This window comes from Prenolepis imparis, unplaced genomic scaffold, assembly GCF_030444845.1.
Source record: "Prenolepis imparis isolate NDT839.2.m4 unplaced genomic scaffold, iyPreImpa1.0 SCAF_17, whole genome shotgun sequence".
Lineage (NCBI taxonomy): Eukaryota > Metazoa > Arthropoda > Insecta > Hymenoptera > Formicidae > Prenolepis > Prenolepis imparis.
The window spans coordinates 485057-503297 of NW_028141175.1; the positions used below are offsets into that span (position 1 = coordinate 485057).

Consider the following 18241-nt stretch of genomic DNA (forward strand, 5'->3'; position numbering starts at 1 on the left):
GCATCCCATTATCTGCAAAGTTAGAGAATCTACATTTCTTCGTAATTTTCAAAATTTTTTCAAGTCGCTTTTATAAGTAAATAAATCAAATAAATAAATAAAAAATAAATAAAATGAATATATAAATAAAGAAAATAAAGAAAAAAAATAAATTAAAGAAATAAAGAAGTAAAAAATGAATAAATGTCGAGATTTTTAATTCGAGATAACTCTCTTTCAAATCTCAGAGAGAGATATCGCGACTGGAAAGCGTAGTACAGGCATTACACGCCCGCCTTATATACAAGATAGTCGATCGAAAGTTTGATCAGCGATAGACGCATCGCGTGAAGATGCGTTATGTTTCTTGTGAAACATCGCCCGTTCACGGAGAGCGATGATTAAGCAGAGAAGAAGTTTCGCCACCTCGAAAACTGATTCGATCTACGTAATTATTAAATTATCTGGCTTTCACGGCTTAACATTATGCGCGCCGTTCGTCCTTCTCGCGGATAATTAACGCGGAGCGCTATCAATCTAGCCACATTGCCACATACGCAGCCCGACCGAGTTCACCATCCAGGGAGAACCGATCCGGTACGTCGATCGATGCTAATTCATCTGGAAATGAACGATCCGTTTCGCCTAATTCGCGCAGCTGCGAGATCGGAATGCCATCGCCGTTAGCGGAACGCATAACTGCTCGCCAAGTAATTATGTCACAAGGGAGAAAGCATTACAGATATTTTATATTATGATGTAAAGCCGAGAATATAAAAAAAAATCTAGAACTGTTGATTTATTCAAAATTTTGACAATTTTCCCGTTATTCTTCCAAATCTCTCTCTATAATCGTAGAATTTTTTGTCGTAAAAAAAAACAGTGATAATAATCCAAAAGAATTTATTGCAGATGTTGCAATAAATCTTTTTATCGTTTCTTTATTTACATAACACTTGTCTAATTTTATTTTAAATTGATATATTTTGTTGTCACATGACAATCTCTTCGAAGTATTATAGATAATCAAGATATGGAGATGTAAGAAAAATATATATCTAAAATAAAATTAAGTGTTGTAAAAAAAATCGATAAAAAAATTTATTGCCACATTTGCAATAAATCTCTTTAGATTATCGCTGTTTTTTTTACGACAGAAAATTCCACGATTCTTTGAAAGATCGAGGAGATAGGGCTACATTTTAATTATCGCTGGAATTTATCTCGCATCAGCCTTTGGATACCTGAATCCTGCAATAACACGCGATCGTAAACCATGACGATCCGAGTTCGCGCCAGATGGACGTTTTATTTGTTTCTTAAAACCTTCGAACCTTTCGACGGGTAATTTTATTATAATCCTAAAAGAGAGAACGCACAAGCGCACACGACTGCATATGCGCGGCTGTTTCTCTTCTTAACTATACGCGTGAGTTCTCTCACGTATCGTCTTTAGCGGATTGCAAGTCGAACAATGCAGTCGGCTCTCTCGCGAGAATCTTTCCGTTCCATTTAATTCGTTCGTTACCAAAGGCCGCTATAATCTCCCAATTAAAATCCCAGATATAATTGCAACGATTCACAGATTTTATCTCCTGTACGAGGGTGCTGTTACATCGAGTTAAAAAATAATAATTTCGCGCGATATATTTAAACACAATATTAAGACACAATTTTTAAGATCTCACAAATAAAGGTACCCAACTGTCACTCACGGATTTTAATGAAACACTTTGCACACTTGTAAAACTATCCAAAATAATAGACACGTATTTTTTTTTTATGTGCGGAGAAGCGATTTTAAGGGCAGACTATATCACAAGTAGTAGGGATAAAACAAAAGAAACAATTAATGAATTAAATTCAATATACTAATTGTTATTGAAGAAACTATTATTGTATGCACTGTTAAATTTAATACAAATTAATTCCAAATAACTTGTTTAACAAGACACTTCATGTACCTTTAAAAATTGTCGACCAATAATACTACAAATAAGAAAAAATATGATTTTCGCCACAAAGTACTCACAAAGTATGGGCGTTATATTTAATCAGCCATTTTGTATTTTTAAATTATAATGACAGATTCGAATTCTGCGACCCCGCAAACCCCATAATACCTCAGTTTTCAAAAAAATTGTCAAGAATGTATTTATAACGTGAAAACCACCCCATATATACAAGGGGTTGTTTCTGCCCTTAAAATTGCTTCTCCGCACATAAAAAAAATACGTGTCTATTATTTTGCACAGTTTTACAAGTGTGCAAAGTTTCATTAAAATCCGTGAGTGACAGTTGGGTACCTTTACTTGTCAGTAGTAGAAAAAATTTTATAACACTTATATTTTTCTTATAATAAATTCACACGAGAAGATAAGATAGAAATTATGAGATAAAAATATATATAAGCAGATTTGTACAGAATAAAGTCGTTTAACATGCGAGACAAAAAATGGAGAATAATTTGATTAAAAAGGAAGCATTTTGATGAAGCAATCTCCAATTTTAAATAATTTTTGACGCGATTATATTGTTTCAAAATTCTGTACATATTCTAATTCACATTTATATAAAGCGAATGTTAGCAAACTCGTTGGATTTACTTTCTGGTTTCACTATCTCCATTGTGGTACACGCGATAAAAACAATGATAAACGAGTCGAACTTTCTACGCAATTCCGGTGGCTTCCGGGGCGTTCCTGACGATGAGTAGAAAATTTCTCGAGACGCGAGAGACGCGATGGGGCGTGTATATTATTAATTGAACATGCATTTCGCGTTTCTATCGCCGTGACTGAAAGTCCACGATTGAATCTGTAATTCTGTCTTCGACGCTCGCGCTCTTCGTCTCTCGTATTTGACAGATGCAGAGTGACAAAAAAAAACGAACGAAGAACAAGAAATTAATAAATATACGGAGAGAATTTTCTCTTAGAACTTACCCTGAAAATCATTAGTAATCGCGAGACAATATGGTATGGAAAGAATTTTATAAGAATTTCTCCGATTAATATTTATCACAATAAAAATAATATCTATCACAATAAAATATGTTTGATTAATTTTCTAAACTGCATAGTAAAATTAATCAAACATATTTGATATTTTAATGTAATAGATATTAGTATTTTTATTGTGATAAATATTAATCGGAGAAATTCTTATAAAATTCTTTCCATATACCATATTGTTCCACGATTACCATGATTTTCAGGGTAAATTCTAAGAGAAACTTCTCTCTGTGTAGGTTCGTTAAAATAGGAAAAGCACGAGCACTTTTTGGACTACATCTCTTTGCTCTGGAAGTTGGGATTCCGTAGGAATCGATCGTTCTTATCTTCATCTATAAATCACTCGCTCTCACTGCAACTTACATTTTTGCGGTAATTATATAGAAAGTCTGAAGATGCGCGAGCGGCAAATGCATTATTAATTTCTTTAACATTACTACTAATTGCCGCGATATTGTCTTCGGGTATGGATATCACTCTTTTTTTCTCTCCTTCGCGCATCCGGAAACTATAATCTCGCACGCGTAAAAACAATGCAAAGTTTCCCGGTAAATATTTTGCATTGCAGTCATAATACCGAGCGTTCGTTTCAATAATATAATGATTTCTAAACCGTGAGTGAAACTTTTCAACTGTGTTATGCGAAATCCATCACTCGCCAGTCATGCTTTTGCGGATAAAGATACGAGTCGTTTCCGTCGATTATGCCGCTGAGATACAAGGACAAAGCGCCGTAAAAGAAAAAGGGAAAAAATACGCAATAAATATGTTAATCATTATTAAAAAAGAAAAAAGAGAAGTTTTGCAAACTGCACGTTCGACAGCCATCGGAATGCGTAATATAGGAGAGTTGGGGGAAAAAAATGTTCCTTACGTAGCGCTATATCGCGGGTAACGTGACACTTTGCATTCTATGCGGTCTCAGTCAGAGAGCAACGACGACGGCAGCAATAATAATGATATTCCGTATCGGGAGAACGCGCAGAAAAATATTTCGCAGCGGGAAATTCTTTGACGTAACGCGAATGATTTCGGATGTAATCATCGCGCGTAATTACTTCGCGCGTTTTCGCTTATTACAGGACGGTTTCTCAATAGTGCTTTGTTTTGTCAACGTTTCGGAAATTCTTAAACGTTCTCTTTCAAATTTTTAGCTCTTAGGAAACAACGTCCGATTTATCTCTGGCCATCTCTTCATTCTCTAGAGAGAGAAAAAGACCATTGTAGGAAAAATATTGACAGAGATTAAGAAACATCTCGGTATGTGACGTAGAAAGCAAGTATAATCTATTGGCAAATGAAAAAATCAAGTCAAACATTATACGTCCATTGTAAAATAATTCCTATGTTAACAAAAATAATATGAAACCATGCAAATAGAATTAGTTACGAGTTTAATTATGAGTAGATAAAGAGAAATAGAAAAAGAGAGAAAGAGAGATTGAGGTAGAACATTGTACACAAATGATTCACGCACGCGGAAATCTGCTGGGAGATAAAACAACTTAAACGCTTTGTGTTTTGCGTTTATTGTGAAATGATTAGCGCGACTAACATAATAGCGTGTAAGCTTAAATGATCAATTATAGAATGATAAACGAGGACTTCACTTCAAAGTCGGGGATTTGAGAGCGACAATGTATTGCGCACAATAAAATTTGCTTGAAAAATAAATCGAATCGACGCTCATGCGCTTTTACGCAAAATAATCTTTTATGTAATAGTAGGAAAAAAAAAAAACAAATGTGAATTGATCAATCGGTTCTCCGATTTGAATAAATATATGTATATCTGAAAAAAAAGTCTGTGCCGCTAATAAAAAAGTATTTGACACTTGGACAAAGAGGATAATATACTCGTGAGAAATTTTTTTTTAATTCTAAAAAAATGGAATACACGCTTCCAAAGTTTGACACTTTAGGAACGGTCTGTATATACATGTTGCGTATATCTTCGTAAGTTGCATTTACGCGTAAATAATTTAAATCGATAGAAACGTTATGAATAGAGCCATTTATTATTGACGTAGGTAGATAATTACGACTTGGTTCAGCAACGTGCAAACTGTGCTTAAAAAGAACTCAAGCGCTACTTACGCAGCAAGAGAATGAGTAAGACATATAGAGTCATCGTGAATGACAGTACGTAGAATATAAATAAATTTCAATTTGTGACACGAAAAATCTGGTGAATCTTTGATTCGCCATTTCGAATCACTCTCAATCGCACAGGCAAAAAACTAAAAATATCTGTACTATAAAAGTATGCGATAAGACGAGGGATAATGAAGTATAGGTATAACTTGTATTAAGTTATATCCGTTGTCTTTGTCTTTCCCAAGTTCATTATGTATGACAAACACATGACATATTGTCAAAAGAGAATGAATTGCGGTGAGCAAACGCGAAACCTAGCATTAAATGCACACAGGAGCGATTTTAAGATTTATTCGTGCGTAAATCCAGGCGCACGTGTATCTGGCCATCGCGTGTGCTCGTTCGAAAGTAGAAGCTCCTAAGTTTTATCACACGCAAGTTCTGCATATTATCACCACAGACACTTTTATCATAATACGGTGCGTAACGCAGCGTGTCGCGGAGAAATGCGCGCGCGAAAGCCGGCGGAAATGTCAATAGTGAAATTTAAAAAAAAAAAAAAAGAAAACTGGAAAAATCAGACTAGAATTAATCATCGCACGCATGAATGGAGTTACTTGGAAAACGCGAATGCGTTTCTACAAATTATTTCCTTAAACGAATAAATAAAAAAGAATACATCTAATTTATTATACTTATTTGATTTTTCAATAGTATAAATTAATTAGATACATATAAATTAAAGAGGCCGTAAAATTGAACGAAAAAAGAATAATCAATCAAATTGAGAGCGCGCCCTCAAAAGCCTCTTTGTTTTTTATTTTCTCGTCGTACGTTTACGTAGTCGCATGTACAACCTAACGAGAAATGTTCGAGTATAACAGTGGAGCACTTTGCATGTGTACAGTATCGGTCCGTAAATAAAAGATTCCACGTGCAGTTAACTGCGACATTGTTGAGAAACGTTTATACAGGATAAATACTGTGTTAAATCAACATTTATGTAGGACGCTTTGTAAAATTAAATTCAGAGATGCTCTTGCGCGATAAAAGCGTACGTATTTTTTCGTTTTAAAATATATTATCCATCATTTCAACAAAATGATGAAATTTGCGATTCACGCACAATTTTATAAGCCTCTCCTCTTGCAAAATTAATTACTCTTGACATTGGTATAATAATTTTAAAGTTTTTATAAAATGTATACAATTTTTCTCTTTAATTTTCGCGCGATTTATATTTATAAAAAAATTGTTTAAAAAACGTTATCTGCATATTAAGCCTTTTTTTCTGAAAATCTTCAATTTTGCAGCTTTAAATATTGAATTTTATAAATATAGTTTTTATTTACTTTCATGCTCTCAATAAAGCATCCAAGACATTGGCATATTCATAATAGGTACGCAGAAAATAAAATGACTAGAATTTTTAGTCACACGGACAAATAAATGACTCAGATATGTACACTCCCTGTTTTCGATCTTCGATCCTATATATATATGTATATCATGCTGCTCGTGTAAAAATATTTTAGAACTTGTAAATTGCATGATACACTTTACTAGTTTTGTTTTTCCCCCCCTTCATCTTTCATTAACAGACATACACAGAGAAACGACAATCTTAAATGATTAGAATTATTATCGGCGAGGAGACATATATAGGTATATTCGGTGGAATTTCATCAGTTTACAATTCATATATACATCGTAAACATGCTTATCTCGTATTTGTCCTGGATCACACTGCGATCGTATCGCGATATCTGCTGCAACGGAAATTAAGAGGAAAAAAAAGAGAAGTGATACGCATGGCGAATTTTCTGATTCGAAAGATTTATCTGAGAGATTTCTAATTTTCCCAACTAATCTTCGCTAAAAACCCGCGTAAACACACAATCCAGAAGATCGCCGAGATACATAGGTAGCATATCAGAGTGGAATCAAGTGCACACAATTTAAGATCCGCTTTAGATATCCACCGACTCTGTATGCGTAACGGACCTCCGTATAGAAATGCCGGACCTGATTCGCTCCAGCTCCGAATTTCTGACGCGCCTATATACTCTCGCGAATCTCTCGGACGACTTTTCTCGCAAATGTATTCTAATATTAAATAATAAAAGCGTTTTCACGAAAAAAATCAACGAAAAGTCTTTTACCTTCTCGGAGAAGATTTCAGAGATCGCGTCCGGCGAGGCGCATTTCGTACCCCGATAATCCCGATGAGCGGCGAGGCCTCTTTATAGAGAGTCACTGTGATAAATAAATAAAATAAAATAAAATAAAAAAAAAAAAAAAACACCGCACAGAATAAGAACGAAAGAAATAGGAAGAGAAGCAAAACGCCCACGCGATGATCGCGCGGCTCCCGGCCGAGAGCGACTCGCCGACTACGACTGACTGACTGACTGACCGACTCCTTCGGTCTGCTACAGCCGCCGCACTTGCATCAACACACGTATACACACCGTATATACGGCTGGCATCCAGCGTTCCCCCCGCTCGGGCGAGCCTTTCCTTTCCAGTTCCATTCCAGAGCCGACCCAACGTCGCCCCCGGGTACCTCTTTTGTTGCATCTTCTCGTCCGTTCCGCGGCCGTTTCGATCGAATATTATTCCTCTCCGTACTTTTATATATGAAATATACTCTATATACATATGAGAATCTCTCCCCAACTCCTAATTCGAATTTTTTTTTCGGTTGTAAAAATTTAGAATCAAACTTATAGCTAGTTTACGATTGAGTAAATTTTCTCGTCTTCGTCTTTATCTACAAAGCGGCAGCAAATCGTTAAAACGGTCGGTACGACCAGATCTTAATTGCACGTGATTCAATTAGTCGCTTGGAGATATTAATACACCGTTACGTTCCTCGCCACATCACAGTCGCTAAACTAGAAGGTATAATATTCTTATGTGATGTGTCTAGTTTAAATAGTTTTATTTTTACCGTAATTCTTTTTTATAGCTGAAGAAATAATTACCGCATTTTTGTTTCACTATGAACATTCTTCATTCGCTATATGCGAACTAAAAATAATTAAGGGCTACATACTGGAATTAATTTATGACACAATGGCGCTATTTAGTATGGGACGCTTAATAAAGGCCGGTATTTTGTAGTAGCAGCACACCACACGGCTCTATATCGAAATTTGAAACTTCAATAACAACCTTTGCTGCCTAATCGATTCTGATGCATCGAGTTACATCGAAGCGTCTCAGACGCAATACGTGACACACTAGAATTCATAATATGCAACAAAATTTCTCCTCGGAAATACAAATAAGTATAGTATAAACAATAAGACATGTAATTCATGCAAGTCGTCTAATCAGTTGTTAAATTCCTTAGAAAATTATAAATTTGATCAAACTAAGCAAATAAGATATATAAATTATTTCGAGAAAATTTTGAAAATTCGACTGCACATTTTAAAACCAAAATATCAAGAATACAACAATCTTAATCGCGGTAAAACGGGCCTATATAGTGTACAGTCGAATGTATTCTTTCCTCGCATTTTTCATAGTTGAGTTGAATTAGAACACGCTCCACATATTCGTAACTCAAGGTTACAGCTCTCGACATGATCTCGATCTCGATTCATTCATCTTACAATAGTAGGCAACCTGATATACCTCTTTGTAAAACTGACCATCATTCACTTCAACTGATTGTGAAAACAACCTTATATTTTTCGAATATATATCATAATTCATAATTTCTGTAACAACACACAAATGTCTGTAGATTAAGAAGAGAGAAATTAGATTCTCTTTAGAAAGAGATGGAGTGTAATATAGAATAATATTTAATTAATTAGATTACAAAATAATAATTAGTTTATAAATACTGTAAAGAGTTATAATTATATGTGCAAGACTAATATAATGTAAAATTAAATCTCATAATATCGTGTTATAAAAAATTATGAAAGATACGCAAGCGTGTTTCGTAAGATATGATTATATACATATCTAAAAATACGTATATATCGACATTCATGTTAAACACGCAGGTAATATCTTGATTTTAAATCTTTAAAAGTCTCACTGCATATTTATATTCTCCGACACGATGATATTTTTTATTCTTTCATTTATATCTGGCTCGTTAATGTCGCTTATACGAAGGATCGAAGTTTGCTGTAAAATATCGCATTCGATGTCCTGTTGCGGTGGGTTCGCGTCACAATTTACTTCATTTTCATCGCTGATGTCTAAATTATTCAATTTACGTATCACGTCGGGTCTGATATGCACGGAAACTTCGGAAATGTTTTCTTGTATCGGGTTTCTATAATTGCGATCGTAAATCGATACGGTTGACATGCCTCTCATACAATCTATATACATTTCTGGATCCGTTGCGATTCTTAATGCGTTAAGATTAATCGTAGCGATCGCCTCCAAAGTGGAGTGCATTTTGTCTCGTTCCCATTTCCATCGTACATGTTTCTTAATTTCGCGAGCCAGCAGAATCATTTTTCTTTTCCTCGAAAGACGCTTAATTTTTATGAACGGCCTCGGTATTCTCTTCGTTTTCCCCATTATATGCCAAACAGTTTTCTATCGATCATTTAGCGACATATCATATCCAAATATAAAAGAATAATACGTTTTCTAATTAAAATATGTCCTGCAAGTACAAAGATATCGCTAATTAATTTATTATACCTAGCATGTACCTAACTTGATTGGGATTGTAATTATTAAATTGGTGATTGAATGTAATCCTTTTTTAAATCCAATTTTTATTGCATTTATATTTATAATATAAGTTTAATAAATTTAATATATTGTAGATATAATTTTAGTTTCACATTTTCAATCTAAGTGCAATTATTTAAATTGTTAAGCATCTTTAGAGTCGGTCATTTCAGTTGTTCAATTTCCTTCAAATTCAAATCATATCTCGAATGAATCGACGAATTCGATATATCTCGAATGAATAGACGAATTCGATATATCTCGAATGAATAGACGAATTCGATATATCTCGAATAAATCGCCGAATTCGATATATATCGAATAAATGGAATAAAATGCGCAGTTCTCGTTCTACTATCGCCACCTATAGTGACTGTAAGTATTATAGCATGGTTGGCGTCTGTACACCATCAGTACACAATATTATAACGTACATACCTCTTAAAATGTGTGTGATTTAGAGATGTTGTGTTCAAGATATCGTATATCAGATCTCATTCTAATCTCCAGATATTATAATAGACGTAACAGTTTTCTTAGACTAATGTTATGGAACGGAAATCACGCAGTACTTGTTGTGATCTACTGCAGCCACTGAGACTGACTGCTAACTGTTGGAAGTGGTATATCCTGCCATCTAACAATATTTTGTTAACCATGATATACAAAATACAGTAGTTATCTATCATTCCGATGCTGCGTGATTTCGATATATAATTTATATAAAAAAATATTCGTATCTAGATTTAAAAATACACAATCATCATTATATATCATAAGCGAGTTTCGATAATTTATAAAGTTGTTAAAAGATCTAAAAGTCATGTAAAAAAATGTAAAAAAAAGTTTAAGAAACGAGGAATACATTAAAATAATCTAAAATTAATCAAGAAATTTTAATTTTATTATTAAAAATATTTCCAAGAATATTTTTCTCTCTCACTAATTTTCGTTCTGTAATATTAGTCTAAGAAAAATGTTAGATTTATTAATATTTACAAAGAAAAAAATACCGATATTATTATATTACACAATAAAAAATGAATAACAATTATTCAATATAATTATTTTGGAGTCGGATTGTGTTAATTGCTTATATGAAATTATTAGGGAAAGAGAAGCAGATGATGTGACTTTTACAACAGTTTTCAGTTATGTAGAACCTGAGATGCGAATTTCTCGACAACCACAATATAATTCGAGTATTCATTTTAAATGACCGCAATTATGCTCGGTTTCGCTTCCCGACAATGTGAAAGTTTAACAGACATCTAACAGACGTCCTAATCTTTCAGTCGTTCTTTTATAGAGATCTTGGACATTTCTGAAGATTTTCCTTTAGACATTTGAGTCGTCCGGATTAAAGTATTTCAAGAATTGATAATATTTCGAAGTAAAAATAAATCTTATATAAAATTGAAATTGAAACCATCATTCAATTTTGACGACTTTAAATTTTAAAACAAAAAGAACGATCTCTATGTTTATTCATGACTGAATAAAAATTCGTAATCCTTTATAAACGCGATATAATCATTTTCGACAATTTTTTTATTGATATTCTTTAAATAGTCGAAGCAGTAAATGTTTATTAAGTATTAATAAAATATTCATTAAAAAATTCTGAGAATATATTTTCGATAAAAATCATCCTTCGATAATATTCTTCGAGTAATAATAAAAATTGATTGTCACACGTTCACGATATTATACGGCGACAATATTGAACCGAGGATAGAAAATATTTTGGAATGCCTGGTGAAAACTAAAATTAGTCTCTGTGTATCGCGATGGATTATTTTGTCGCTCAAGTCTAAAAACGTTAAATAAGGCATACATAATAGTAGAGGGAGCGCTTCCGCGTTTCGGCCGCATCGGGCGGAAAGAATCTGCGCACGTGCACCGAGCGCGACCGACCTGACCTGAGCGGAGAAGCGAAGGGATGATCAATAACTTCCAGGATATATAAGGCTCCGTTCCGGTAGCGTGTAGCATCTCTTTGAGTTCACGTGATCGGTTTATCGCGCAAGCAACGGACCCCTTGGCCCACGATCGCGTTGTCGGCCGACTGCGTTTCAAATTGGTCTGTACGTCAGATAGCATCGGAGAGGTATTACATCCACTGGGTATATAACATAAGAGTGCTTAGCGTGTAAGAGATACGCACGCCGATATATTACACGAGATTTATCGGTCATAGTAATGTAAGGTCTCTCATACGTTCCGTCACGAACGATCTCGGCGGCTTGAAAAGAAAACAAAAAAATTAAATAAAAATCCAACAGGTACGTCGATATTTAGTTAAGTGACTACGCGCGTTTCGCGAGAACAGTGAGATAAAATTAAACGAGCTTTTCAATTTTCCATCGACGGATCATTAACGTTGAGAAGCAACGTGCACACCGTGATGCTGTGTCACGAGAAGTACGGTAAATATGATTAATTTTCCCTGCCTACGGATCTATAAATTTATTCCTTAAAAGCACGTTTATGTAATCCATTAGATTAGAAGACTCTATCTTATTAGCTCGCGTTATTTTGCGGATACATTAAACAAGTAATGCCTCATGAAATAAGTATTACAAGATGCTTCGATTACGTTGTAAAATTACAAGATATTCATGATTAGACGTTATAAAATTTTCCATCGATAAATTAAGGGATAATTACGTTGTATCAAAATAAAATATATGAATCGAAAAATACGTTATTAAGATCCTATCTCACGATGCAAATACTTGCCTTGCCGATATCGTTCGAGGGAGCCGATTACAACGTTAACTTGTGTCAGAAATATGAACATTCTTACGAGGCTTTGCGCACATCTCCACGAGCAATTGATTGATCAAAATAAAGCAATAATTGCGACAATTACTTTTGGTATAAATTCTACTGTTTCCGTATCAGTTTCCACACGTCCTAAACGTGCGTGTGGCATGGTGTAGGCCTCCTGGGGATTCCCGCCATGTAAAAAAACGGGAACGCGTCCGGGCACGGTACCTCCTGGGTGACGAGGAAAGTCGTGCCGCTCTTTGTGTTTCTGCTAAATTATATATACTAGAGGATTCATTCGTAAAGAAATCAGTCGCGGTGCTTCATTCTTTCTCACATTCGCGCCATTTCTCAACCAACTTATGCAGACGAGAGAGACGATAGAGAGACGGGTCCGTCAGCTGACGAGAAAGTCAGCGCCAAGATTTTAAGCAGCGCCGATTCGTTCGAATCCGACGCGAGCGAATCTTTTCATCATCGCGTTAACCCAAGTAGGAAGTATTGTTTCGTAATACCTTGGCGAGGAATGTCTACGCGAGTAGCGTTCCACTAATTTGGGCGCGGCTCTGCGCTAATCGACTTTAAATAAGCTCTAAACAACCGTTTTTCCGTGAAATAATTACGTTACTCACATCCCGAGTACTCGCGTTTACGTTATCGTAATTTCCGATCCTCGTCGTCGTTAATGTACGCGCACATATATATATATATATATATATATATATATATAATTCGTAATTATTCTTTTCTTTTTTCTTTTTTAATTAAGATCGTATCGACGCTTCATATCGGGGCCTTTTTTCTTCCTTGTCGCAAAACGGTAGAACGCGCGAAGGAATGTAACACGTAACGGGGCAAACATCGGTAAATCGAGTTTCGAGCTCCCGACTCCCGGTATATACGACAGAAAATCTCACTTTAATGAGTGAAACCTGTATCTATTAAGGCTTAACGCCCGTCCGCGTTCGACCTGTTACCATGGTGAAGCTGCCACGCGATGCCGAACGATTAAATTCCTCCGAGGGAGGGGGAGAGGGGGACGGAGGAAGGGAGAGAAGCGTTTTATCGTTATTGTGCGTGCGAGTTTGCGAATGTACCATTGTTCGCGGGAAGAACGCAATCAGAGAGAGACGCGAAGGCGGTTATCTCGACGCGCGGCGACTGAAAAAGATAAAGAAGAAAAAAAAAGAGCAGTACGGAGCATCTTCTCTCGCGCCTACTTACCCACTTATATACCCGCTATTCTCTCTCTCTCTCTCTTTCTTTCTCCCTTTTACAGCCCCCATATATTCTTCGAAAAAAATTTATTTAATACCCTATCCTCGCCCGTGGACGGTCTCCCTCCCAAAAAAGACGCACGGTCATCGCACCGTCCCATTTCGTTAGCCTGTTTCCGTCGCTAATAATCTCCCCCCTTCGCACGCTCTCGCTACTCACGATGATTGCGAAGAAATTATATTCGCGCGACGTTGGCGGCCTCGAATGAAAATGACAACGATCGCCTCGTGAGAGAACGAGAAGGAGATGGGAGGGCGAATATCCGATGATTCTGATCGGAGATATCGACGATGCATTCGAGCGAACAAAGCTGGGGGATCCTCCGAAGGGTTTTCAATGTTTTTTTTTTCTTTTCTTTTCTTTTTATATGTATATACGACGAGAGTATTATAAATGCTAATATATGCGCGTTTGTATTCTATTCGTTTCTTTGCAAAATATACACGCCACTTTAATTCGCGACACGAGATTCGGAGAATTCTATTTGGAATTTTAACGTGTCGCGTATAATGCAAGAAATGTCTCGAGAAATAAAATATATGTATATAAATTACGTAGAGTGCATTAAAAATTAGGTATATAATATTATAAATATAGATTTGTCTTGAATTTTGTATCGCAAATTGTAAAGATTATTAGCGTCTAAAAGCGATAATAATATTTATAATTCGCATATCATAAATTAAATATATGTATACAGTACCGGCCAAAATTATATCACCTTTTGATTTTTTCAGCATAACTTGTTTAGTGTACGGATCTCTATCAAATCATAACATGTTTTGAAGGTTGGTATAACATTGAATTATAATTCAATATATGTTATACCGTCCTTCAAAATATGTTATGATTCGTGTAGAGATCCGTGCACTTTAAAACAAGTTATGCTGAAAAAATCAAAAGGTGATATAATTTTGACCGGTACTGTATATCGTATATATTAAATATATATCAGGTTGAAAAGATAGGTACGAATTAAAAATAAAATTACAAATAGATTTATCTTGAACTTTGTATCGCGAATTGTTCTGAAGATTGCGAGCGTCTTGCCTTGTACCTATCATGCATAATGCAACAAATTTTCAATTTAATTTTCTTTTAAGTAATTACGTGTCTATTTGCGTGTTTTGCCCGAGCTAAGATTATGATACGCGATATTCAGTTTCTCAGAAGTCTAACATCTGCAAAGCTAGAGAGAGATTCTATGAATGCAACTTGGAGAACGCGACCTATTATTATTAGCAGACGTATTAGACATTTGCGCGAGCGCATATACACATATACCTCTATTTCCTTCGAGTTGATACAAGCGACAAGCAATATAAACACCCACGTAACAGGATGCATTAACCTACTCAGACGGGGCATTATATATTATCAATCGATCCTTGAGTAAAGGGTACTCTAGAGCTGTCGCTATTCCTTTCATCCTGCGGATGACGCAGTCGCTACAATGCTGCAGCATTCGTGCGCAACGAGTTCTGATTACATTTTAGCTAATAATCAATGTCGTCTGAATTGCCTCTACAAATTCTTTGGCTATATTGTAAATTTTCTCAATCAGAAATCGCTTTGCGGTTGAATTTAGGTTTCTTGGACGAATCGACACTTGTTCGGGAACAATTTGTGTCAGACAATTGAACATCTCTCTTCCTCTCTCTATCTCTCTTGCCGGTTTAATTCTATTATCTGCGTGAAATTGTGCGGTTTCTATTAAATTGAGAAAGCCAAGCACAAGGTATTTTCGTTTCCCGCCTTGAAACCACGAATAACGGAAAAGCTAATAGTCTTATCACGCTATCATGTCGACAAAGTTAATTTTCCGAAAAAAATTTTAGTTTGCACTTTGTAATTTTAACGTATCGCATATAATGCAAGAAACGTCTCAAGAAATAAGATATAATATATGTCAGGATGCATTAAAAATTAGGTACATATATATTATAAATATATTTGTCTTGAGTTTTATATCGCGAATTATAAAGATTATTATCGTCTAAGACGATAATTTTATTAATTAATATTTTCGCGATATAAAATTCAGGATAAATATATTTATAATATTATGTACGTAAAAAAATAATCTTTATAATTCTGAAAAAAATTTTAGTTCACACTTTAATCAGCAATCTAATTATATCCTCGAAAACAATATCCCGACGTAGTTCTTCGTCATATATTAATTACGATACGATTTTACTTGGTTTTCTATAAATATGTAAAATTAAGGGGGAAAAAATGTATAGGGAAAAGTCCAACCGCGTAAATTTTGGAAAAATAGACACGTGCGTGGGAGGATGAAGTCTCGCGCCAATATTGGAACCAGAGAGAAAATAAATATGTGCTCTCTCTCGTCCTGCTCGCAATGTGTTCACCATGCACCAGAACGTGCAACGAATGCATCGCTCGCCCGCGCATCCATCTCTCTCAAGTGCGTGCACAACTTTCACCACTATGGCCATTGTCGCTGTCATCATACACGCTCGCATGCACGCACGCACTGCGTACGTATGTATGCACGCACACACACACACACACACACACACACACACACACACACACACACACACACACACACACACACACAGAGCCCCTAGTCGTTCTTGCCAACGATAATTTATCCTTATTCGCGTTCGCAGTCTATGCAGCTATGATTAATTTATTATCAAGCTATATACACGTTCTTCTAAAGTATATATTTGCCGAGTATTTTTAAACACGTGCCCCCCCACGCACGTATTCTTCTTTCTCCTTTGTACGTAGACTCTCGTCACTCGAGAGTCATTAATATTAATTTAATCAGCATCCAGCATCTATGCAGCTACCACGTGTTGAATTCTCTCAACATATGCGACCGCACGAAAATCAAATTATAACTGCGTTAACCTAAATGTTTGTATGCCGAAACGAGTGCTATGGCAAAAGATGCCGGGTAAAGTGGGTAATATTAATTAAGATAAGTCCGCCGTCGTTGAATTATATATTATATGATTTCGAGTGGTCTATAATTGCCTCTTCTTCCGAACAGAGGCGTAGTTGAATTAATTTAATTATCTTTAAATTAAAATTTAGAGAGAGAGCGTTCTTCATACAAAGTAATTCCTCGTATTATAAAATGAGACATAGAGGTGCAATTATTGCATTTTTTTGCTAAATAAATTAATTAAAATATCGTGCTTTGTGACTATAAAATATTTCCTGTCCTTCTATTCGAATGTTGCACGCACGTGTGTTGATGTAATTTTCTAACTTTAAATTTTGAAAATTTTATAACTTTATAAATTTAATCGCGTAAAACAATAAGTTTTTTAAATATTAACTATTGAAATTGTATGTGCAATTCTGTGCAATTAAATTTTGCATTCGTTTATTTTTTAAATGTATTTAACAAAAAAAAATTATTATCAAGAAAAAAGAAACTTTCTAGATATTAAAAATATGATAAATGCAGATTTATAATTTTTATATAAATAAATTAATGAGACTATATATCTTAAACGTAATCTCTTGAAATATTTTATATCTGTGTATTTTTATATAAAAATATTAATTATAAAAATATATACTATATATAATATATAAACTATTAAGTCTTAAAATAAAAAATTTAGAATATTATAGACTACATACAATAAATTTGATTTGGATTCGCAGAGATAAACTTTTCAGGTAACAAATGATAAATTAAATAAATTATAAATTACCTACTTATTCCATATATGTATGTGTTTGTTTCATCATCGGTCGACATCTTTTTATACTTCTTTCTTTTCTCTTGATCTTTTGCTACTCCATGGCACTCACATAACACTCACTCGCGAAAACACGTTTAATTACTCGTACATTAATCGATAGAATATAATGACTGTGCGACAAATTGCACGTCACTGTCGATGCTAATCGCACACATGACGCGTACTTTATTTTACATTGCAACGAGAAAACACAAAAATATCACAGTTACACGAAGCTATGATCTGCTTAATATTGGAAAATCGCGTGATCAAATTGTTGCTAATGAGTACATTCTCGTTTCTAAATATCATCTGCATTACAACACAAATATAAATAATTAATATGAATAAATATGTATAAGTCAAGAATAAAAATAAATAAATAACCGCCAAATATAAAATATTCGAAAATATGTATATTTGTTTATCATATGATCATCTACGCGATAAAGTTTGATCGTATAAATTATATAGAACACGTATTTATAAAAGAGAGAGAATCGCCGATGTATAAATGTTAAATATTTGCTACGTTATTGATAAATATTAAAGCACATATTTATACACTTACCAACATTAATTAAATAATATTAATAATATATAAAATTAAATAAAATTAAATAAAATTAACAAGTGTATTTATTAATAAAAT

At 34.6% G+C, this 18241-nt stretch overlaps 2 protein-coding genes across 4 annotated transcripts in view; both read right to left on the reverse strand.

Annotated features, from left to right (window-relative positions):
- The window catches only part of LOC145946560 (uncharacterized), a 58884-nt gene that overhangs the window by 30675 nt on the left and 9968 nt on the right, over positions 1-18241 (reverse strand). For 2 of the 3 annotated variants that reach the window (XM_083056234.1, XM_083056232.1), the window contains exon 1: positions 7252-7485. The exons of the other annotated variant lie outside the window; for it this stretch is intronic. The gene's annotated coding sequence lies outside the window, so the exon portion shown is untranslated. Of the gene's footprint in view, positions 1-7251; positions 7486-18241 lie in introns of those variants that run through there. 3 annotated transcript variants of the gene reach the window in all.
- Positions 7636-10564, reverse strand: LOC145946567 (uncharacterized). Its single transcript, XM_083056255.1, has 2 exons — positions 10244-10564; positions 7636-9734 (listed from the first exon to the last, which is right to left on the reverse strand). The coding sequence occupies exon 2, from the start codon at positions 9644-9646 to the stop codon at positions 9146-9148; it is 501 nt and encodes a 166-aa protein (XP_082912381.1). The 5' UTR covers positions 9647-9734; positions 10244-10564; the 3' UTR covers positions 7636-9145.

Bases quoted from the DNA above. Each gene is read 5' to 3' on its own strand.
- LOC145946567 (XM_083056255.1), bottom strand. From the start codon at position 9,646: ATGGGGAAAACGAAGAGAATACCGAGGCCGTTCATAAAAATTAAGCGT.